The sequence below is a fragment of the Orycteropus afer genome, unplaced genomic scaffold (assembly GCF_000298275.1).
Source record: "Orycteropus afer afer isolate SDZICR_OR568_19922 unplaced genomic scaffold, OryAfe1.0 scaffold00252, whole genome shotgun sequence".
Taxonomy (NCBI): domain Eukaryota; kingdom Metazoa; phylum Chordata; class Mammalia; order Tubulidentata; family Orycteropodidae; genus Orycteropus; species Orycteropus afer.
In genome coordinates, this window is record NW_006921839.1 from 1,578,326 (window position 1) to 1,599,307 (window position 20,982).

Sequence of the window (20,982 nt, forward strand, 5' to 3'; positions counted from 1 at the left end):
CAAGCCATGATATTTCCCATCGCCTTGTATGTATGTGAGAGCTGGACAGTGAATAAGGATGACTGAAGAAGAGTTGATGCTTTTGAGCTGTGGTGTTGGCAAAGAATGCTGAAAGTACCATGGACTGCTAAAAGAACTAACAGATCTGTCCTGGAGGGAGTGCAGCCAGAATGCTCCTTGAAGGTGTGAATGGCCAGACTTCATCTCACATACTTTGGTCATGTTGTCAGAAGGGACCATTCCCTGGAGAAGGATGTCATGTTTGGTAAGGTGGAGGGTCGACAAAAGAGGGAAAGGCCCTCAACGAGGTGGCTTGACTTGGTGGTGGCGGCGATAAGCTCAAGTGTAGCAAGAATCATGAAGCTGGCTCAGGACCAGGCGGTGTTCCGTTCTGCGGTGCATAGGTTCACTGTGAGTCACACATGACTCGATGACACCTAACAACAACAACAACAATCAGTTCTACTCTGTCACATGGAGTCACTATGAGTTGGAATGGACTGGTCCCTCCTGGTAACATGACCAAAGTATGAAAGACAAAGTCTTGCCATTCCTCACCAACACTTTAGTGTAAATACTTTGACAGGATAGTGAAGGGGAGTGTATTGGAAGTGAGAGTAGTATTTAAAAGAATTAAATCATCATCTTCCATAGTAGGAATTCAATAGATAAATATCTAAAATTGAAAAATCAAGAAATAGCTGTTGTTATTTAGAAATGTGGAGATAAAGTTGTATACAAATAGCTGATGAAGTTGAGAGTGGTTTTGTTATAAGCCCTAGGTACTCATTCAGTTCAGTTATGAACCCTGTTATTGAGTTGTTTTTTTCAATAATTGAGATAAAATTCACATAATATGAAATTATATAAGTTTTTAACTATTGATTGCACTACTTTGATCAAAATAAAAAGTAAATGTAAGAAAGTAGTAAGGAGCAGCTAGTTAATATAACTATTATCTTGTATCTTAACATATCCCCATGAGACTAAGAAAGGTATTTTGATTTCCCCAGAACCCAGCCCAGTGCCTGGCACATAGTAACTACCCACTAAATGTTTTGTTGTTGTTGTTGTTGTTAGCTGACATTGAGTCAGCTCCAACTCATGGTGACCCTTTGTACAACAGACCCAAATGTTACCCAATCCTGCACTATCTTCATGCATTGTTGCAGCCACTGTACGTTTTGAGTCCCTTCCACCCTAGGGGATCATCTTTCAACACTACATTCTGTTGTGAATTATAGAGTTTTTGTGAATTTTTGGAACAGACCTTTCTTCCTAATCTGTTTTAGTCTGGAAGTTCCTCGGAAACCCGTTCACCATGGGTGACACTTGGTATTTGAAATACCAGTGGCATAGTTTCCAGCAACATAACAACATATAAACCACTACAGTACGACAAACTGATCAAGGGGCAGTGAAAATGCTTATAGAATGAATGAATAAGAAAATAAAAGACATTCATCCACCTCTAGTGGTGTAGTGCTTGAGGCATTTGACTGCTAACCAGAAGGTTGGTGGTTCAAACCCACCAGCCACTCCTCGGAAGGAAGATTGTGCAATCTACTTCCATAGAGATACCACCTCAGAAACCCAAGGAGTTGCTATGAGTCGAATCAACTCATAGCAGTGAGAGGCAGGAGAAACAAACCATTCAGCAAGTTCAAGCAGCTGGAATATGCCGTAAGAGAAGATATCCAGGGAGTAAAGATGAAATCTCAAGTTGTTTTATTTCCAGGCAGAGAACACTAACACTTAAAAATGCCTAGACGTAGCTTCAGGGGAGCTCTGACTATAGACATAACCTGGGATTCATTTGAAATGTGCTTTAATGATCTATTTTAAATCACCCACTGATGACTTAATCAAAGGCCATGTTGAAGTCCAGCATCAGAATACTGACCTTCTTGTTGTTCTGTCCATTCCTAGGGTTAGCATCTTTATTTTTTAGCTTTACTTTTTCCCTGCTTATTCTCATTGAAGTTGCCCAAAAGCTCCTGGCATCAAGCCCTGTGCCACAAGGGAGAAATTTCAACGTTCCATTCGTAAGGTCACTGACATACGTACTAAGAGTTATCAACAACAGACAGCTTTGGGCCATGGGGAAAATAGAGTGGCCATCATTAGAGAATTCCAGCAAAACCACTATAATTACTTGGGGTTTTTAACACTTAGAACAGCTGCTTTTACATGGGTATCAGTAGGTTCTTCAAATGCACCTACAGAAATCACATGTAATAATTAAGTACAGTATTTTTTACACAGTTATGTTCTCTTGCTATAAATTATATGAGGAAATGCAGTTTTAAAAATGATTAGTTCTGCTGAGAATTTATCATTGACTCTAAAACTAATTCAAAATGTAGTTATTTGAATGTGTATTAAAAATGTATTCTTTTCATACTCATTGTATTAAATATTGTAAATATTTCAGTAGATTGTCCAGCACTGTGAAAGTCCTGGCGATCAATCCTATACATGGCTTTTGTGCAATGTTATAAACTAAAATTTTTTAGTGATATGTGTATATTTACAATTTGTCTTCTTGAAGTCCTATCCCATAGAACTAAATTTACATATTTTTTGCATGAAAGATTCATTTTTAAGTATGTGCTTTAAGAAACAATGAAAAAAATAATGGTCCCTATGATGGTGAAAAGATTCCTTGAGTGGGTTCTAACTGAAAGGTTGGAAGTTCAAGTCCACCCAGATGTCCCTCAGGAGAAATGTCGGCAATCTACTTCTGAAAAATCAGTCCTCGAAAAACCCCATGGAGCACAGTTCTACTTTAACACACATTGTGTTGCCATGAGTTGGGATCACCATGAGTCAGAATCGATTCAATGGCAACTAAGTTTTTTAGGATGATTAAGTAACTTTGAATCTGCCGATCAAGATTCTGTTTTGAGCTGTGAGGAAGAGTAATATATTTCAGAATATTTTAAAGAAATGCATGTAGCAAGGAAAGGTACAACCAGGTGACAAATCCTTGAGCTTTTTGGAAAGAATAGAAAAGGGGAAAGAAAAGAGAGAATTAAGTCTTTGGGAAATACAAGCATTCCCACATGATGTCCATCTTCTTGCTCACTGAGAGCCTAGAGCCAGCAGAGATGTCTGTATTTGAGACAGAGGTGCAGAGTATGGACCTGTAAGAAGCTGTGTGGCCAAGTGGCTGCTGGAACATATTGGTCCTTCCTGATGCTTATGATTTCATTCCCTCCCCTCTGTTCACCTAATACAGGCCCACAGCTGCCAAGGACTCCTCCATCCTCAACATCCCCTAACCTTGCCCTCATTTCTGTTATTCCCTAGTCCAAAGTTGGTCCAGGGCAAGAAGTTTTATGTAGGACCATATAGAAAGATGAAAAAAGAAGGTAAATGATATCTTTCCTCCCTCTTTCCAAGTTCTTGGGAGCTCTGGTAGCATGGTGCCTATGGCACTTGACTGCTAACCAGAAGCCTGGCGGTTCAAACCCACCAACCACTCCTCGGAAGGAAGATGGGACAATCTACTTCCATAGTGATACTGCCTTGGAAACCCAAGTAGGGGTCGCTATGACTCAGGTCTGACTCGACGGCACATAACAACAACAACAATCAGCAAATCTTCAAAATGGTTTCATCTTATTTCTCCTTTATAATTCCCATCCTGCTCCTAACCTTGGACCCACTACTCCTTTTCTATTCATTTATTTCTTCATTCATGTATTACTTCTTATCCATTCATTTAGCACACCTACTACTTAGCAGCATTTGTTAGACATTGGGGGAGACTATAGTGAACAAAAACTGATATGATACCTTGCCTCATGGAGCTGTCATCACTGGAGGGGAAGGGAGACATTAAGCACATGATCACCCAAAAACGAATGTAAAATTGCACCTGTGGCATGTACTACTACAAAGGAGAAGTATGTGGCTCTGAGAATTCTATAATAGGAGGACTTTCCCTAGTTAAGGAGGTCAGTGAAAGCTTTCCTGAGGAAGAAATTGCTGAGCTGAGTTCTGAGAGAAGAAATGGATTTAATGAGCCAAACGGAACATCATATGCAAAGGCCCTGGGGCAGGAAAGAACATGGCAAATATGAAGTATAGGAATCAGAAGGAGAGAAGGCAGAGCATGGTGCAACCTGAGGCTGGTAAGTAGAGAGGCGAGATGCAGGGCCACATAGGTCATGGCAAAGAATGTTGTCCTAAGATGAATGGGGAGTCACTGATGGTATTTAAGCCAGAGATGAAGTAATGAGAGATTAGCATTTTGAAAAGATCATTGTGGCTACAATGTAGAAAAAAGATTGAAAAAGATGAGCCTAGTTCAGAAGTAGGAGCTCTGATAGTGTAATGCCTAACGCTTCTGACTCCAAATGTAGTCTTAAGACCAGCAATATCAGCATCAGAAATGTCAAATCTCAGGTTCTTCCCTGGACCTAACAAATCAAAATCTACGTTTAAATAGTTTCCTAGATGATTCTTAGGCACATTCAAGTTTGAGAAGCTCTGGTCTGGGCTACTCTTTCAAGGAGTTTGTCAATGGTAGGGAAGAGGCTGAAAGCCAGTGGGAGAGTGAGAGATTGGAAATGTAAGAGAGAGAATACTAAGGGAAAAAGGCCTAGTGGAAAGGGGAGAGGTCGAGAGAACTGATTAACCTGGGAAAAGAGAAGGGACTCTTCCTTTATTTAGAAAGATGGAAAAGAAGAATGGAAGAGGAAGGGTGAAACTACAGGCTGATAACTGAGAAATCTTTGTAGGCAGATGACCCACTTCTTCCCAATAAAACTGATGTTGAGATCAACCCTTGCGAAGGAGAAAGAGGTTTTAGCCCATCCAATATTCCACAGTTTGGAATTCCTCTTGATAATTCACAGGGTTCTAATTTAAATTATATTTACCTTTGGTCAGTATATCTTTGCATTGTTTTCTATAAGTTCTTTAAACAAGTATATATCGATGTGTAAAAATACTAAATGATATAATGACCATTTATAAGAAAACATCTGCATTTCTGCAGGTAGCTTGGTAAGTTTAGTAATTCAAGCTATGAACTTCATCGAGGGCAACATTGTGTAGCTTGCTGACACTTTAAGTCAAATAAATATGGCTGCAAAAATGTATTAAAACTTGGAAGAACAAAAAACAATTTTTAAATCTTTACCTACAGTTTTTCTGTCTGCAAAGTTTGCTAAATCAATAAGATGATCTGAAAAGTTCATCTTACAGTCAGATATATTACTGATTTGTTTCATTGGTTTTCTGATGACCATTTATTATGAGGTACAGCATCTTCAAAATGAATGGTGGAAATCAAAAGCTTGATAGTTTTGCCTTTTATATAAACTAAAGATTTGATTTCTAAGACACAAATGAACAAACCACTATGGCCTGTCATGTTTTCCTGGTTTCTAATTTATTCAACCTCTGCTCAGTATTGACCCTGACAAGCAGAATGTCCCAAAGATAAATTTATTCACTCCACAGTTTCGTCAGGAACAAGCCAAAAATTATAGATTTTCCCAGGCAGATGATGACAGGCAGTCAGGGGGATGACAAATGGCTGTCTTTAGATGTAGTTAGGACAGTTGGGCCAGACGTTTCCAATAAAGATTGGAGCATGCTGGTCAAATACAGGTTCATCAGTGGTCATCATTAATTGTGGAGAAGGTATTGCCAGTGCTGCGGATGCCTGCAAAGGCACTTAGGCACCAATCCTGAATGGGAAATAGAATCGGTTCCTCAGTATTTTGCAGCACTCCTCTAAGTGATAGTATGACATGATCATTTATCAAACAGAGACTGTCCAGAAAAGTGTCTGGTCCCTTTAGTTAACTTATTGATGGGCAGAGAAGTGAAAGCATTTTATTAAAGACAGGAAGGCAATGAACAACCAGAGCGTATCCAAAGGGTAATCGTATTTCAGCACAGGATTAGTTTAGTCTTAAATAAACATACACTGGAGGGAGTATGCTGAGGGTCATTTATCAAGTGAGGAACAATTAACAGAACTCCACAGGACTCTTTTCATCTATATAAATTTAAAGTTCTCTTATTATTATTATTTAACTCTTGGATAACAGGCATTGCATTCAGCACTGTACAAAAATGTAATGTACAATCCCTTAAAGGTTTTTAGAGTAAGAAAAAATTCAGTGAAATTCTCACATAAATAATTATGCCTCTGATAACCACTGTTGTACAAATGCTAAGAAGGCACGATCCAAGGCCCAGGACTGAGGGCTGAAGTTTATAATTTTGAAGAGAGCTTTCTTGTAAGAACCCAGCTACTTGTTTTTCAGTGGGTCAGAAGCTTATTCTTTCCTATTTACAACAATATTTGTTCTTTATTAACAAAAATTAAGAGAAGGAGAATTAACTGAGGGGTAGCAGGTAGGCAAAGAGGCAGAGAACACACTGATTACTTATCTGGTTTGTTCCAGGAACTATATATGTCATGGCATCCAACCCTAACTATCCAGACTTTGTAAATGAGGACATTGAGGCCTAAGGTCCCATAGTAAATGGCAGTGCCAGGAAGTTTGGATTGCCTGTATTTAAAAAAAAAAAAAAATTTACATTGTCACAAAAACTGTTTCCTTGGATCTCTTAGAAACCAGTATATACTTTATGATCAGTAAGTATTTTGATAAATAATGGGGTAGGCAAAATGGGATTTCCCAGGAAGAGGTTAGTCAGGAAGGTGAAGGGACCTAGCAGGTGTTGTGCAGGAGGTCCTAGACACACAGCTGTGCTTGTAGTTATACCCCAAGGGTAGAGTTCCGTCATGTAGGTACAGGTGCACAACTGAAGTTCCGGCTTTTCACTTCTCTGTTATGACAGTTTTGTGGAGATTTAATGTACGGAAAAGAATTGCTGTCAAAGCTTCATAGTGAAAAATGCTTGTCTAAAATTTAAAGTATAAATACAATCTTACCATCAGAGAAATTTTCAAAAATGGAAAAAATGCAGTATCTTAGTGATAAACACAAGGAGACTAAATAACCACCACTCGTCTGTCAGTTTCTCATACTGTGGTGGCTTACATGTTGCTGTGAAGCTGGAGGCTATGCCACCAGTATTCCAAATACTAGCAAGGCCACCCAAGGTGGACAGGTCTCAGCAGAGCTTCCAGACTAAGACAGACTTGGGGAAAAAGAAAGGAGCCATCCACTTCTCAAAGTATTGGCCAGTGAAATACTGTCTGATATATTCCTGGAAAACTATGAATAGCCCTGAAATATTGTCTGATCTCTGGTGGCATAGTGCCTAAGGCATTTGACTGCTAACCAGAAAGCTGGGGGTTCAAACCAACCAGCCACTCTTCAATCAGGCAATGTACTTCCATAGTGATACTGCCTGGGAAACCCAAGGAGGGGTCACTATGAGTTGGATCCAACTTGACAGCAGTGAAAGTATAAGATAGTGCCAGAAAATGAGACCCTCAGGTCAGAAGGCATTCAAAATATGACTAGGGAAGAGCTGGCTCCTCAAAGTAGAGTTGACCTTAATGACGTGGATGGAGTAAAGCTTTCGGAACCACCACTTGCTGATGTGGCACAACTCAACATGGGAAGAAACAGCTGCAAACATCCATTAATAATTGGAACATGGAATGTACGAAGTATGAATCTAGGAAAATTAGAAGTTGTCAAAATTAAATGGAACACATAAAGACCTATGTCTTCAGCATTAGTGAGCTGAAATGGACTGGTTTTGGCCATTTTGAATCAGACAATATATAGTCTACTGTGCCGGGAATGACAGATTGAAGAAAAATGGTTTAGCATTCATCATCACAAAAAATGTTTCAAGATCTATCCTGAAGTACAGTGCTGTCAGTGATAGGATAATATCCACACAACTACAAGGAAGACCAGTCGATGCTACTATTATTCAAATTTATGCACCAACTACCAAAGCCAAAGATGAGGAAATTGAAGAGTTTTACCAACTTCTGCAGTCTGAAATTGACCAAGCATGCAATCAAGATGTATTGATTATTACTGGTGATTAGAATGTGAAAGTTGGGAACAAAGAAGAATCACTGGTATTTGGAAAATATGGCCTTGGTGATAGACATGATACTGGGGATTACATGATAGAATTATTAAGACCAACAACTTAATCATTGCAAACCTTTTTTCAACAACATAAGTGGTGGGTATACATGTAGACTTTGCCAGATGGAATACACAGGAATCATATTGACTATGTCTGTGGAAAGAGGTGATGGAGAAGCTCAATATCTTCAACCGAAACAAGGCCAGGAGCTGATTGTGGACCATCACCTGCTCATATGCAAATTTTTTCTCCTTTCTTCTATTTTCCCTTTGAGATATATATATATATATATATATATATATATATATATATATGCATTCTATAAAATGCAAGCAACAATATATAATGTTTGCAATGCCAGTGGCCTGCTTACTACTCCTTAATTGCCTTCATCTGGAAACTTCCAGGAGCTCCACTGAGAAGAGAGCATCCCCTGCAGATTGGGGAGGGAGGGTTGTTTTCTGAGCTTCAGGTTGGATCCATTTAAGGAAGCGTGAGATAGAACATTTCTGTGGCCACCAACTTAGGACCTCATCTTTTCCCTCATTTTTAGCCCCCTCTATTACCAGTACAGGAGCTCTAACAGCACAGTAGGTAAGCGCTCAGCTGCTAACTGACAGGTAGGCGGATCAAGCCCACCAGCTGCTCTTTAGCAGAAAGCTGTGGCAGTGTGCTACCTTATAATCTTTATAGATTACAGCCTTGGGGACCCAATGAGGCACATTTACTTTGTTTTATAGGGTCGCTATGAGTCAGAATCAACCAAATCACAATGTTTGGGGTTTCTATTATTATCACCAGTAAAAAGATCCTGGTGGTGCAATGGTTGAGTGTTCAGTTACTAACCGAAAAGTTGGCAGATCAAACCCATCATCTGCTCCAAAAGAGAAAAGACCTGGCAATCTGTTTCCATAAAGATTGTAGCCTAGGAAACCCTATGGTGCAGTTCTACATGATCATATAGGATCTCTGAGTCAAAATTGACATGACAGCCCACTACTACCAGCACCACCACCACCACAACAACAACAATTATTAGTATACACCCTGAGTGGTGCAAATGGTTAATTTGCCTGCTAATTGAAAGGTTAGAGGTTCAAGTCCACCCAGAGACATCTCAGAAGAAAGGCCTGGTGATCTATTTCTGAAAAGTCAGCCATTGCAAATGCTATGGAGCACAATTTATTCTGATACACATGGGGTCAGCCTGAGTCAGTTAACAGTTAACTTCAGTTAATGACAACTAGAAAATTAGCAGTTTACATCATTTTATCTAAAAAAATAATTATTGTGTGCCTTCTCAATACCTGGTACTGAGCTAGAACTCCACAAAAAGCAGTATAACATTTAAATACAGTTAACTGGCATGCTAGAAATACTGGTAATTATGAAATATTTATTATGTCTAACTTTTCTTCTGTAATACAGGATTTGGAATTTTTACTGAGCAAGTTGATGAAGCTATGGAAAATGGATCTAAATGGAAATCCTGTTTGTCTCAAACCAAAATACAGGGACAGACTGATTTTGGTGTCCAATTCACTGGGTACATGTTTATGTTATATTAATATCATTTTCCTAGAGAAAGCAATCTGATTTATTTTTTACTAATATCAGAAATATAAATATGAGATCTATGTCTATGAAAATGGTGAACTTTAAATTTGATGTTTTGAATTTGAGCAAAAGTTAAAATTGAGAAATAAGGCATGAAAAGTGTCTACTTTTCAGAAATAGTTAAAGTACCAGATATCCTTTTTTTGAAAAGAAAATGGGCTGTTACCACTAAAAATTACTAGTTGTAAATGGGTAGAACTTGCTGTCCAAACTTCCATTGGTACAAATCCTCTGAAGATCCTTGTAAACTTGAGAGACTCCTTATTGGTAATGTAGCTAAAATTGATCAAGGTTTTTCATTGTGTCATGGATTTAATTATATCTGTTACAGCAGCACTGGATAACTAAGACAGGATTTGGTATCAGAAGAGTGGGATGCTACTCTAACAAATACCTAAAATGTGGAAATGGTTTTGGAATTGGGTAATGAGTAGAGACGGTAAAATCCTAGATTTCCTTGAAGAGACTGTTGGTAGAATTACGGATGTCAAGGGCAATTCTGCTGAGAGCTCAGAATGAAGTGAGGAGAGACATAGAGAAAGTCTCTATCATCTTGTTGTTGTTGTTGTTATGTGCCGTGGAGTTGGACTTGACTCATAGCGACCCCTCCTTGGGTTTCCAAGGTGGTATCACTACGGAAGTAGATTGCCCAGCCTTCCTTCTGAGAGAATACATATGGCACTAGCAACAGAATGTTGCTAGAAACATAGAAGTTAAATGTGCTTCTGATGAAGCTTTGAAAGATAATGATGAACAATTTGTCATTGGACAATGGAGGAAAGGCGATGCTTTTTATGCATTGACAAAGAACTTCTCTTATATATGTTCAAATGTTTGGTGAAAGGTTGAACGTGTAAGCAATGACCTTGGACATTTGGCTGAGGAGATTTCTTAGCAAGATCTTAAATGGACTGCATGGTTTCTCCCTGCTGCTTATAGTAAAATCCAAGAGGAAAGCGATGGACTTAAAAATGAACTGTGCAAAATGAAAACAAAAATTTGGAAAATTTGGTTGTACAAACTTAGAACCTAGAATTTTCACCAAGGACAGGGCCACCCAATACTTTGTTAAAGAGATTAAGGCTGTGACTGATGGGTCTAATCAACTTTCATAGCAGAAAACCCATCAGCTTAGACTAAAGGGGACAGAGAAAGAATGAAAGGAAAGAAAGCTGTTTGCCTCTAGAAATTCTACAGGCAGGAAACAGGCCAAAGGAGCTATATCTGTTGTTCTTCAGGAAAAGAAAAGGACCATCTCTGGAGCAGCTTAAAGATCAGCACAACTGTTGGAAGGAGCAGGGAAAGCAGGGACTTGTTGAGGGTCTTTCCCTTTTTCACTGACCCTCTACTTTACCAAGCATTATATTATCCTTCTCCTGGGACTGGTCCCTTCTGACAACATGACCAAAGTACATGAGACAAAGTCAGGCCATTCTTGCTTCTAAGGAGCATTCTGGCTGCACTTCTTCCCAAGACAGATTTGTTTGTTCTTCTGGGAGTCCACGGTATTTTCAGTATTCTTCGCCAATACCACAATTCAAAGGCATCAGTTCTTCAGTCTTCCTTTTTTTCTTGTCCACCTTTCACATGCATATGAGATGAACGAAAAGACCAGGGCTTGAGTCAGGCACACTTTACTCTTCAAAGTGACATCTTCGCTCTTAAACACTTTAAAGAGGTCTCTAGCAGCAAATTTACCCAGCGAAATATGACATCTGATTTCTTGACTGCTGCTTCCATGGTTAGATTCCATGATTATGGATCCAAGTAAAATGAAATCCCTGCATCATTTCTTCCATTTGCTTTAGTTACTCTCCTTTCAAGAGCAAGTTTCAAAGTCTCTTCTACATCTTTTGACTTTCTGACGGCTTCAATCTTTTCTCCGTTTATCTTGATGTTTCTTATTGGTCCATTTGTAAGGATTTTAGGTTACTTTATGTTGAGGTATAATCCATACTGAAGGTTATAGTCTTTTATCTTCATCAGTAAATGCTTCAGGTCATCTTCACTTTCAGGGAGCAAGGTTGTATCATCTGTATATTGCAGGTTGTTAGTGAGTCTTCCTTCAATCCTGATGCCACATTCTTCTTCATATAGTCCAACTTCTCAAATCATTTGCTCAGCATACAGATTGAATAAGTATGGTGAAAGGATACAACTCTGATGTTCACCCTTCCTGATTTTTAACCAGTATCCTCTTGTTCTGTTTGAATGACTGCCTCTTGGTCTGTGTACCGGTTCCTCGTGAGCACAATTAAATGTTCTGGAATTCCCATTCCTTGCAGTGCTATCCATAATTTGTTATGATCTACACAGTCAAATGTCTTCACATAGTCTATAAAACACAAGTAAAGATCTTTCTGGGATTCTGCTTTCAGCTAAGATCCATCTGACACCAGCAGTGATATTCCTCATTCCACTTCCTCATCTGAATCCAGTTTGAATTTTTGGCAGTACCCTGCCAATATACAGCTGCAAATATTTTAAAATTATATTCAGCAGAATTTTACTTGTGTGTGACATTAATGATACTGTTCAAGAATTTCTGCATTTTGCTGGATCACCTTTCTTTTGAATGGGCACAAATATGCATCTCTTTCAGTCAGTTGGTCAGATAGCTGTCATCCAGTTTCTTGGTATAAAAAAGTAAGCACCTCTAGAGCTGCATTTGTTTTGTTGAAACATCTCGATGGGTATTCCATTAGTTCCTGGGGCCTTGTTTTGCTCCAGTTCCTTCAGTGCAGCTTAGACTTTTTCCTTCAATACCATGGGTCCTTAATCATATGGTACCTTGGTCGTTAGATGGGTCTCTCCTCATCCAGAGCAAAGAATAATGAAGAAAACAAAAGATTCGTGGAAACAATTAGTCCTAGCAACTGGTACACCATGCGATCTGCAGCCTATACAACTATGAGATCAAAAGAACTAGATGGTGCCCAGCTACCACTGTCAACCACTCAGAGGGGGATCTATGTAGGAGATCCTGGATAGAGAGGGAGAACAATGTGGAACAAAATTCAAAATCATTTGGGGAAAAAAAAGGGGGACCAGGTTTGCTGGTCTGATAGAGTCTGGTGGAACCACTGAGACTATGGTCCCTAGCTGCCCTTCAGGTCTGGAATTGAACCCACACCTGTGGCTTCCAGCCAAACGAAAGACAGGTATATGAGTTGAACATTTACCTGAGGTAGATACACTCCTTGGAGAGAACAATCATGGGAGCAAAAAGGGCTGTTTACGCACAGGGAGACAGTTCAGGGGGCAGAAGTACATGGAGGGATGGACACAGGGAAGAGGTGACTGTCAGGAGGAAGTGGGAGGGGAGCTGTTGCATTGTGGTGAATTGTGGTCAATGTCATGAGACAAAGTGTATGTGAACTGCTGTATGGAAAGTGAATTTTCTCTGTATATTTTCACCCAAATCACAATTAAAAAAAACCAAAAACCAAAAAACAACGTATTCTACCCCTTTGGGTCTCTAATTCTGAGTCTTTGCACATTTCATTGTAATACTTCAATTTTTTTTCTTGAGCTGCCCTTTGAAATCTTCTATTTAGCTTTTCTTCCTTTCCTGTCTTTTTAATGAGCTTTTGCTTTCTTCATGTATCGTGTTCTTGGTGTCATCCCACAACTGCTCTGGTCTTTGGTATGGTGTCCAGTGCATCAAATCTACTCTTCAGATGGTCTCTAAATTTAGATGGGATATAATCAAGGTTGTATTTTGGCTCTCATGGATTTGTTTTCCATTTCTTCAGCTTCAACTGGAACTTGCATATGAGCAATTGATGGTCTGTTCCACAGTCAGCTCCTGGCTTTATTCTGACTGATGATATTGAGCTTCTCCATTGCCTCTTTTCACAGATGTAGTCGATTTGATTCCTGTGTATTCTATCTGGTGAGGTCCATGTGTATTTTCACTGTTTAGGTTGTTGAAGAAATGTATTTACAGTGAATAAGTTATTGGTTATGCAAAATTCTATCATGTGGTCTGGTTTAGTTTCTTTCACCATGGCCATGTATTCCAACTATGGAAGCTGCTTCTTTGTTTCCAACTTTTGCATTCCAATCACCAGTAATTATTACTACATCTTGATTGCATGTTTGGTCAATTTCAGACTGAAGAAGTTGGTAAAAATCTTCAATTTCTTCATCTTTGGCTTTAGTGATTGGTGGATAAATTTGAATAATAGTAGTATTATTGATCTTCCTTGTTAAAAAAAAAAAAAAAACCTCACTACCATCGAGTCAGATCTGACTCATAGTGACCCCTCCTTGGGTTTCCAAGGTGGGATTTCTATGGAAGTAGATTGCCCAGTCTTCCTTCCGAGGAGTGGCTGGTGGCTTTGAACCACCAGCCTTTCGGTTAGCAGTCAAATGCCTTAGGCATTATCACTAATAGCATTGTAAAGACTTTGTGGCATAGTGGATAAGGCACTTGACTGCTAACTAGAAGGTCGGCAGTTCAAATCCACAAGATGCTCCATGGAAAGAAGATGGGGCAATCTACTTCCTTAAAGATTTAAAACCTTGGAAATCCAATGGGGGTTGCTATGAGTCAGAAACAACTCAACGGCAGTGAGTTTAAGGTTTTTTTTTTGGACAGCAATGTATTTTGGGAATGTTCTTTTTAATGATGAACACAACTCCATTACTTTTTAATTTGTCATTGACACCACAATAGACCATATGATTATCTGGTTCGAAATGGCTAATCCCAGTCCATTTCTGCTCACTAATACCTAGGATGTTGATTTTTATTCATTCCATTTCATTTTTGAAAGTCCCAATTTTCCTAGATCATAATTGGTACAGTCTATGTTCCAATTATTAATGAATGTTTGCAGCTGTTTCTTCTCATTTTGAGTCATACCACACCAGCAAATGAAGTCTCAAAAGCTTTACTCCATCCACCACGCTATTCAGGTCAACTCTACTTTGAGGAGCAGCTCTTCCGCAGTCATATATTGAGTGCCTTTTACAAGGTGAGGGGCTCATCTTCTGGCACTATGTCAGATAATGTTTCACTGCTATTCATTTCATAATGTTTTCCAGTAATAGACAGTGTTTCACTGCTATTCATAAGGTTTTCGATGGCCAATTTTTGTCAGAAGTAGTTGTCCCTGTTCTTCTAGCACTAGATAGCAGCACTAGATAACACTGCCATATAGTACTCTAAGAATATCCAAAAGTCCCTCTTATTTGAAAGAGGAGCAGGGTGGAGAGTACTTTAATGAAATTCTCACAAATAATAACATTCCTGAACATGCATTATGCTGGAGGAAATGGCCCAGAGCATTTCATTATGGACCAGGTTACCCAGCATCAGAGAGACCACTGAGAGGGTTTCCTGTGTAGGAATTCTGTGATATGCTGTATTTGTTTGTAAAAATTAATGTATTACAGTGTACACTAATGTATTACAAAAGCACAAGTCCATAGCTTGATTAATCATAATGCTAATGCAGAGGTTCTCTGTGGGGGAAGGCATATTGGGATAATCCAAGACGTTTTTTCCAAATAGATATTGGCCTGCTTACCCTTGGCCAACAGTAGAGAACAGAAAGTACACAGAGTGAGCAGTCATACATATATTTTTTAAAGCTCCTCAGATTATTCTACTATACACCCCCCAACTCTCCATTGCTTCCTCTCCTCACCACTACACACAATTGTATTACTCTACTTTCCATAGTAAGCAAAGTGAATTCAATTGAAGTTTGACAAATGGGAGCCTTCCAGTGCTCATAGGACCATTTCTAGAAATATTTTTCTTGATATAGTACTGTAGGTAAGGTATAAAATATGTAAGAGATAAGTATACTGATTTCTAAATAAAGGTTTATTTTTAGATAAATTTTGTTTTTAATAAATCCTCTTTTCTTTAGGACACTTTATTATAGGAAATTACAGAAAATATAAAAAAGAAGAAAATAAATATAACCAATAATCTCATCATAAATCCACTGTTAACACTTACAGTCTTTTTTCTATATATATTGGAAGAAAGACTGGCCATCTGACTCCTTAAAAATTACAGCCAAGACAACCCTATGGTGCAGTTCTACTCTGTAACACATACGTTGTCATGAGTGGGACTAGTAACAGTTTTGGTTTCTTTTTTTGTTTGTTTGTTTGTTTTAATATACACATATAATAATTTCTCTTTGATTTTAACTTGTCTTATTCTCATTTCCTTCTTCTTCCTAAATGCAAAACCAAGAAAACAAAGATAATCGACAGTCTGGCTTGATGTGTTCCAGGAAGAAGGGCTATGGGGATGCTTGGCAGCCATTTTATGTTTTATAACCTACCTAGACTTCACCAGCTTCAATGACAATCTATACATTTGGTTTACTGAGCATGAGTGGAAGCAAATTCTGCATTGAAAGCAACACTGTAAATTTCTTAAGTCTCTGATCTTGTGCCCATTCCCATGCTTCTCCTCCTGAACCACTTCCACACTTCCAAGTTCAATACCTTAATAACCTCAAACAAGGACAGTTTCTAAAAACTAGAAGGAATCATATTGACTGAAGCACAGGTCTCTAGGTCATTCCTCAACTGTGTCTGGGAGATTTACATGAGGAAGAAGACAGGACATTGATAAAAGACTTGGATTTTTTTATACCTTTTCATTATAAAAGATGTATTAAAAACCCACCAGCCACTCCTCAGAAGGAAGATGGGGCAATCTACTTCCGTAGGGATACTACTTAGGGAACCCAAGGAGGGGTCGCTATGAGTCGGGTCTGACTCAATGGCACATAACAAGAACAAAAACAATAATTGCTCAAATCCCACACATAGACTAACAAATTACACAATTATTTATACAAACAAATTTGAAAAGACACCAATAAATATAAGTGGTTGGGAAACTTGGGCATTTCTTTCTTTTAAGAAACTATCTTTAATGTAAAGTTATACATACTAAGATGTTTGATGACAAAACATTTACCTAATTTCTTAAATTATACTTTGGAGAGTGCTGTTTTTCAGCTTAAAAAGTACATGAGGCAAGATATGTAGACAATCATAATTATGGAGTTTATACTTCTAGTTTATATTTCCAGTTTCATTGTTTTATTTTGTACTTTGACTGTAACACTATATTATGGGTCTTACTTAAGTGGTGATGTTAATACTTTCAGTAGTACAAAAAGTATTTTATCAGAATATTTTCATTTTCCTTGTAAGAGTGTGACCTAATACATTTTACTACTTCCTCTTTATATTCTGAGATCGGGGAAGACAGCACATGGATTATGAGAGAAAGTATTTATGTAATTTTTAAAAAAGTGCTATAGATATCTTTTTATTAAATGAAAGTCATCTGTATGACACACAAGTCCATAGCTTTAAAAAGTGCTATAGATATCTTTTTATTAAATGAAAGTCATCTGTATGCCACACAAGTCCATAGCTTGATTAATCATAATGCTAATGCAGAGGTTCTCTGTGGGGGAAGGCATATTGGGATAATCCAAGATGTTTTTTCCAAATAGATATTGGCCTGCTTGCCCTTGGCCAACAGTAGAGAACAGAAAGTACACAGAGTGAGCAGTGTACTCACTGCTCAGATATCTTTTTATTAAATGAAAGTCATCTGTATTAATGTGATTAAAAAGGTAACAAAGGTGTCCTACAACAAAGGAATAATTAAATATTTTATTGTATATACATATGTAATGGAACACTGTTAAGTATTAGAAATTGTGTTCAAAGTAACACATGGTAAAATGGTCAAACAGTATTAAAAAGTGGATGTAAAACTGTATAAATAGAGAATTCTAATTTTATAGTTCACACATACATAAAAACACACATAGAAAACAAACACACAGAAAAAAAAAAAAGTAAGAAATAGACCAAAGTCTCACCATTGGTTTTCATCGATTATTTCTGTTTGTTAGAACACAGGCAATTTTTCTTTTTCTTTTTTTTTGTATTTTCCATATATCTTACAACATATAAAAATTATTTGTCTCATTTAAAAACTCGACTTGTAAAACATTTTTAAAGATTCTGAAATCTTACTTCATAGAATCAACAGGCCTGGTATCTGGGTTGTTCTTGTTTTATGTCCTAGGATGTTACGTTAATAATGTTATACCTGCTTTAAAATATCATGTTATATATATATATATATATATATATATATATATATATATATATATATATATATATAATTCTTATTCACCTTACCATAAAATATATTTTGGTTTTTCCTAAGAAAAGTAATCACGGTATTATATAAATCAGTAGATTATATGATTTCATTTTTGCTAAGTATGACAAAATTTTTGGTTTTAAAAATAACAATATAATTTACATATGACCTTATAGGAAGATCATATACCAAATTGTTTTAAGTGATTATCTTTGGCAGTAGCAGGAAGAGGGGTGTGGATAGTAATTACAGAATCTTTCATTTTTTGGTTTTTTTATTTAAAAAAAAAAAGTTCCAGTTGTTTATTATGAACACTCTTCTTTTTGAAATCAGAAAAAAAGAGATGTCTAAAAAAATCAGTAAAACCTCCCCAAAAAAGGTGTAAGTTGTGTAAATAAAATATTTAGAAAAGAAATTTATCTCAACGGTGTAACTTAAGTTTATGTGTCCAAAACAGAAAAATATGTATTTTTACCTATATACTTATTTATATTATATATTTTTAACATATGTGTTTTTCTCTAGAATTTCTTGATGGAAAAGAAATTAAAAAAGTGGAAAGACAATTCCTAATGAATTGGAAAGCATCCAAAGATGCCAAGAAAATCTGCAAGAAAAGAAACATTAAAAGCAATGATGCAAGCAACTCATACTTAAGTAAGCACACTGGCATTCATTAGCTGACCATTTCTACTAGGAAAAGGGAACATTCTCCCCAACAAAAGAATAATACCAAGAAATAAGAAGTTTTTACTTAGTTTTTGTTTATTTATTTACTTACTTACTTAATTATGCATAAAGATAAATATAATTCCTTGGAAATTTTATCTATAAAGTTTACATAAGAAAATGGTCATCACTATTAACAAAAGCCTTGTTTTGTTCATGTTGGGTATGACTGTCAGACATGTATCTTAAGCCTAAAGCCATGAGAATGGGGAGGAAATATTAATTTTGTATCTGGAAAAAGTACATAGTAATGTAAACTGTGAAATCTAATTCACATACTAGCGTTTAGAAACAATACAAAAATCACATCTTTCATTCTGGGTCCAAGGTGGAAGACTAGGCAGACACACTACCCAGACCCTTTACAACAAAGGCTTACAAAAACAAGGGAAACAACTATGGATAACTATCCTGGATACCAGAGCTTCAAAGGAAGGATAAAGAAGTAGAGGAAGAGACAAATGAAAACAGTGGACAAGAGTAGTAAACTGCTAACTGGCACAGTGCAGCCATTTTGAATTATGGCAAGTAATATTCTGATGACAGCAGGAACCAGAACTGCACCAGCACCCACACTGGTGATCAGGCAACAAGAGTGCAGTTGAGAGCCAGGGACCCTACCCAACCATATCCAACCACCTGCTGCCCCACCCACTGGGCAGGTGTCACCACCCACTCTAGCACTACTGCACCAACAACAGAAAGCAGCCAACAACCACCCAGCCTGCCATCAGCTGTTCTGCATGATCAGTGATCAGAGTCTCATACCCATACTCCCACCTGCACCAAATCTGCCCAGAGACAGGTGGTGAGTGCCATAGTTCTGCCAAAGTAGTGACCAGAATAACACGACCACCTTATTGCCTGGATATATTAAAACAGGACAAAACAAAAAATCAGAGTGAAGCAAAATAATATATAATCAACAAATTAATACAATAACACTACCACGTCTTAGAGACAACAGGCAACTTCAAATCACACACAGAAATAGGACATGATGCCTCAAACAGGAGTGAAAAGTACAGGGCCAGAAAATCTTCTGGAGGAAGATATGCTAGTGGAATTGTTGGTAAGTAATTCAAAATAATTCTATTTAGATTCTTTCAAGAGATTGAGAGAAAGCTTCAGGAAACCACAGACAAAATCAAAGAAAACACAGATAAAACTCTAGAAGAATTTAAAAAAATAATACAGGAACAAATTGACAACATAAATGGAAAATTAGAAACCACACAAAAGCAGCAAATAGAAATCCAAAAGATTAATACTAAAATTTCAGAAGTGGATAGTGCATTGGAAGGACAAAGGAGTAGAACATAGAATTAGTGAAATCAAAGACAAATTATTCAACGCCAATGTATTGGAGGAACAATCAGTAAAAAGAATTAAACAAAATGAACAAGGTTAAGATTCATTTGGGACATCATGAAGAGCAATAACTTACAAATGATTAGAATTTCAGAACAAGAGGAGACAAAAAAAAAAAAAAAAGCACTGAGAAAATCGTCAAAGATTTGTTGGAAGAAAACTTCCCTAATATGAAAGACAAGAAGATATGCATTCAAGATGCTCAGTGAATCACAAATAGAATAGACACTCAAAGAAAATCAGCAAAATCAAACTTTACAAAATCAAAGATAAAGAATCTTGAAGCAGCTCCAAAACAAACCAAACTCAATGCTGTCAAGTTGGTTGCGACTCATAGCAACCCCTCCTTGGGTTTCTGAGGTAGTATCACTACGGAAGTAAATTGCCCAATCCTCCCTCTGAGGAGTGGCTGGTGGGTTTGAACCTCCAGCTTTCTGGTTAGCAGTGAAATGCCTTAGGCACTATGCCACCAGAGCTCCTGAGAGCAGCTCAGGAAAAATAAAAAATCACCTGCAAAGGAGAACTAAGACTAAGGTCTGATTTCTTGATGGAAGCCATGCAGGCAAGGAGGCAATGGGATGGCATATATAAAATACTGAAAGAAAAAAATTGCCAACTGGGACTTATATATCCAGCAAAACTGTTTTCCAAATACAATGGTGAAATTAGGACATTGTCAGATAAACAGAAATTAAGAGAATTGGCAAAAACCAAATCAACCTTATAAGAAACATTAAAGGGAGTCCACCAGACATATAACCACAAATGGTGGACAACAACCAGAGGCTAAGGTATATAGCAACATCACCTGAAAATCAACGCAGAAATAGAAGTATCAAAAATAACATAAACCTAAGATAGCTATGGGTTGGGAGTGCATGGGAGGGTAGGACACAGGGAAGAGGTAACTGTGGGGAGGAAGTGGCAAGAGAGGTGTAACATTGTGAGGAATTACAGTCAATGTCATGAAACAAAATGTGTATGAACTGCTGAATGGAAAATGAATTTTTCTCTGTAAACTTTCCCCCAAATCACAATAAAAA

The 20,982-nt window shown here is 37.5% G+C and overlaps 1 protein-coding gene across 1 annotated transcript in view; it reads left to right on the top strand.

The window, feature by feature from the left end:
• The window catches only part of PPP1R42 (protein phosphatase 1 regulatory subunit 42), a 91,977-nt gene that overhangs the window by 18,947 nt on the left and 52,048 nt on the right, over positions 1 to 20,982 (top strand). The window contains exons 5-6 of the mRNA XM_007949743.1: positions 9,481 to 9,598; positions 18,365 to 18,496. Of these exons, the coding sequence (XP_007947934.1) occupies positions 9,481 to 9,598; positions 18,365 to 18,496 (250 nt within the window). The remainder of the gene's footprint in view (positions 1 to 9,480; positions 9,599 to 18,364; positions 18,497 to 20,982) is intronic.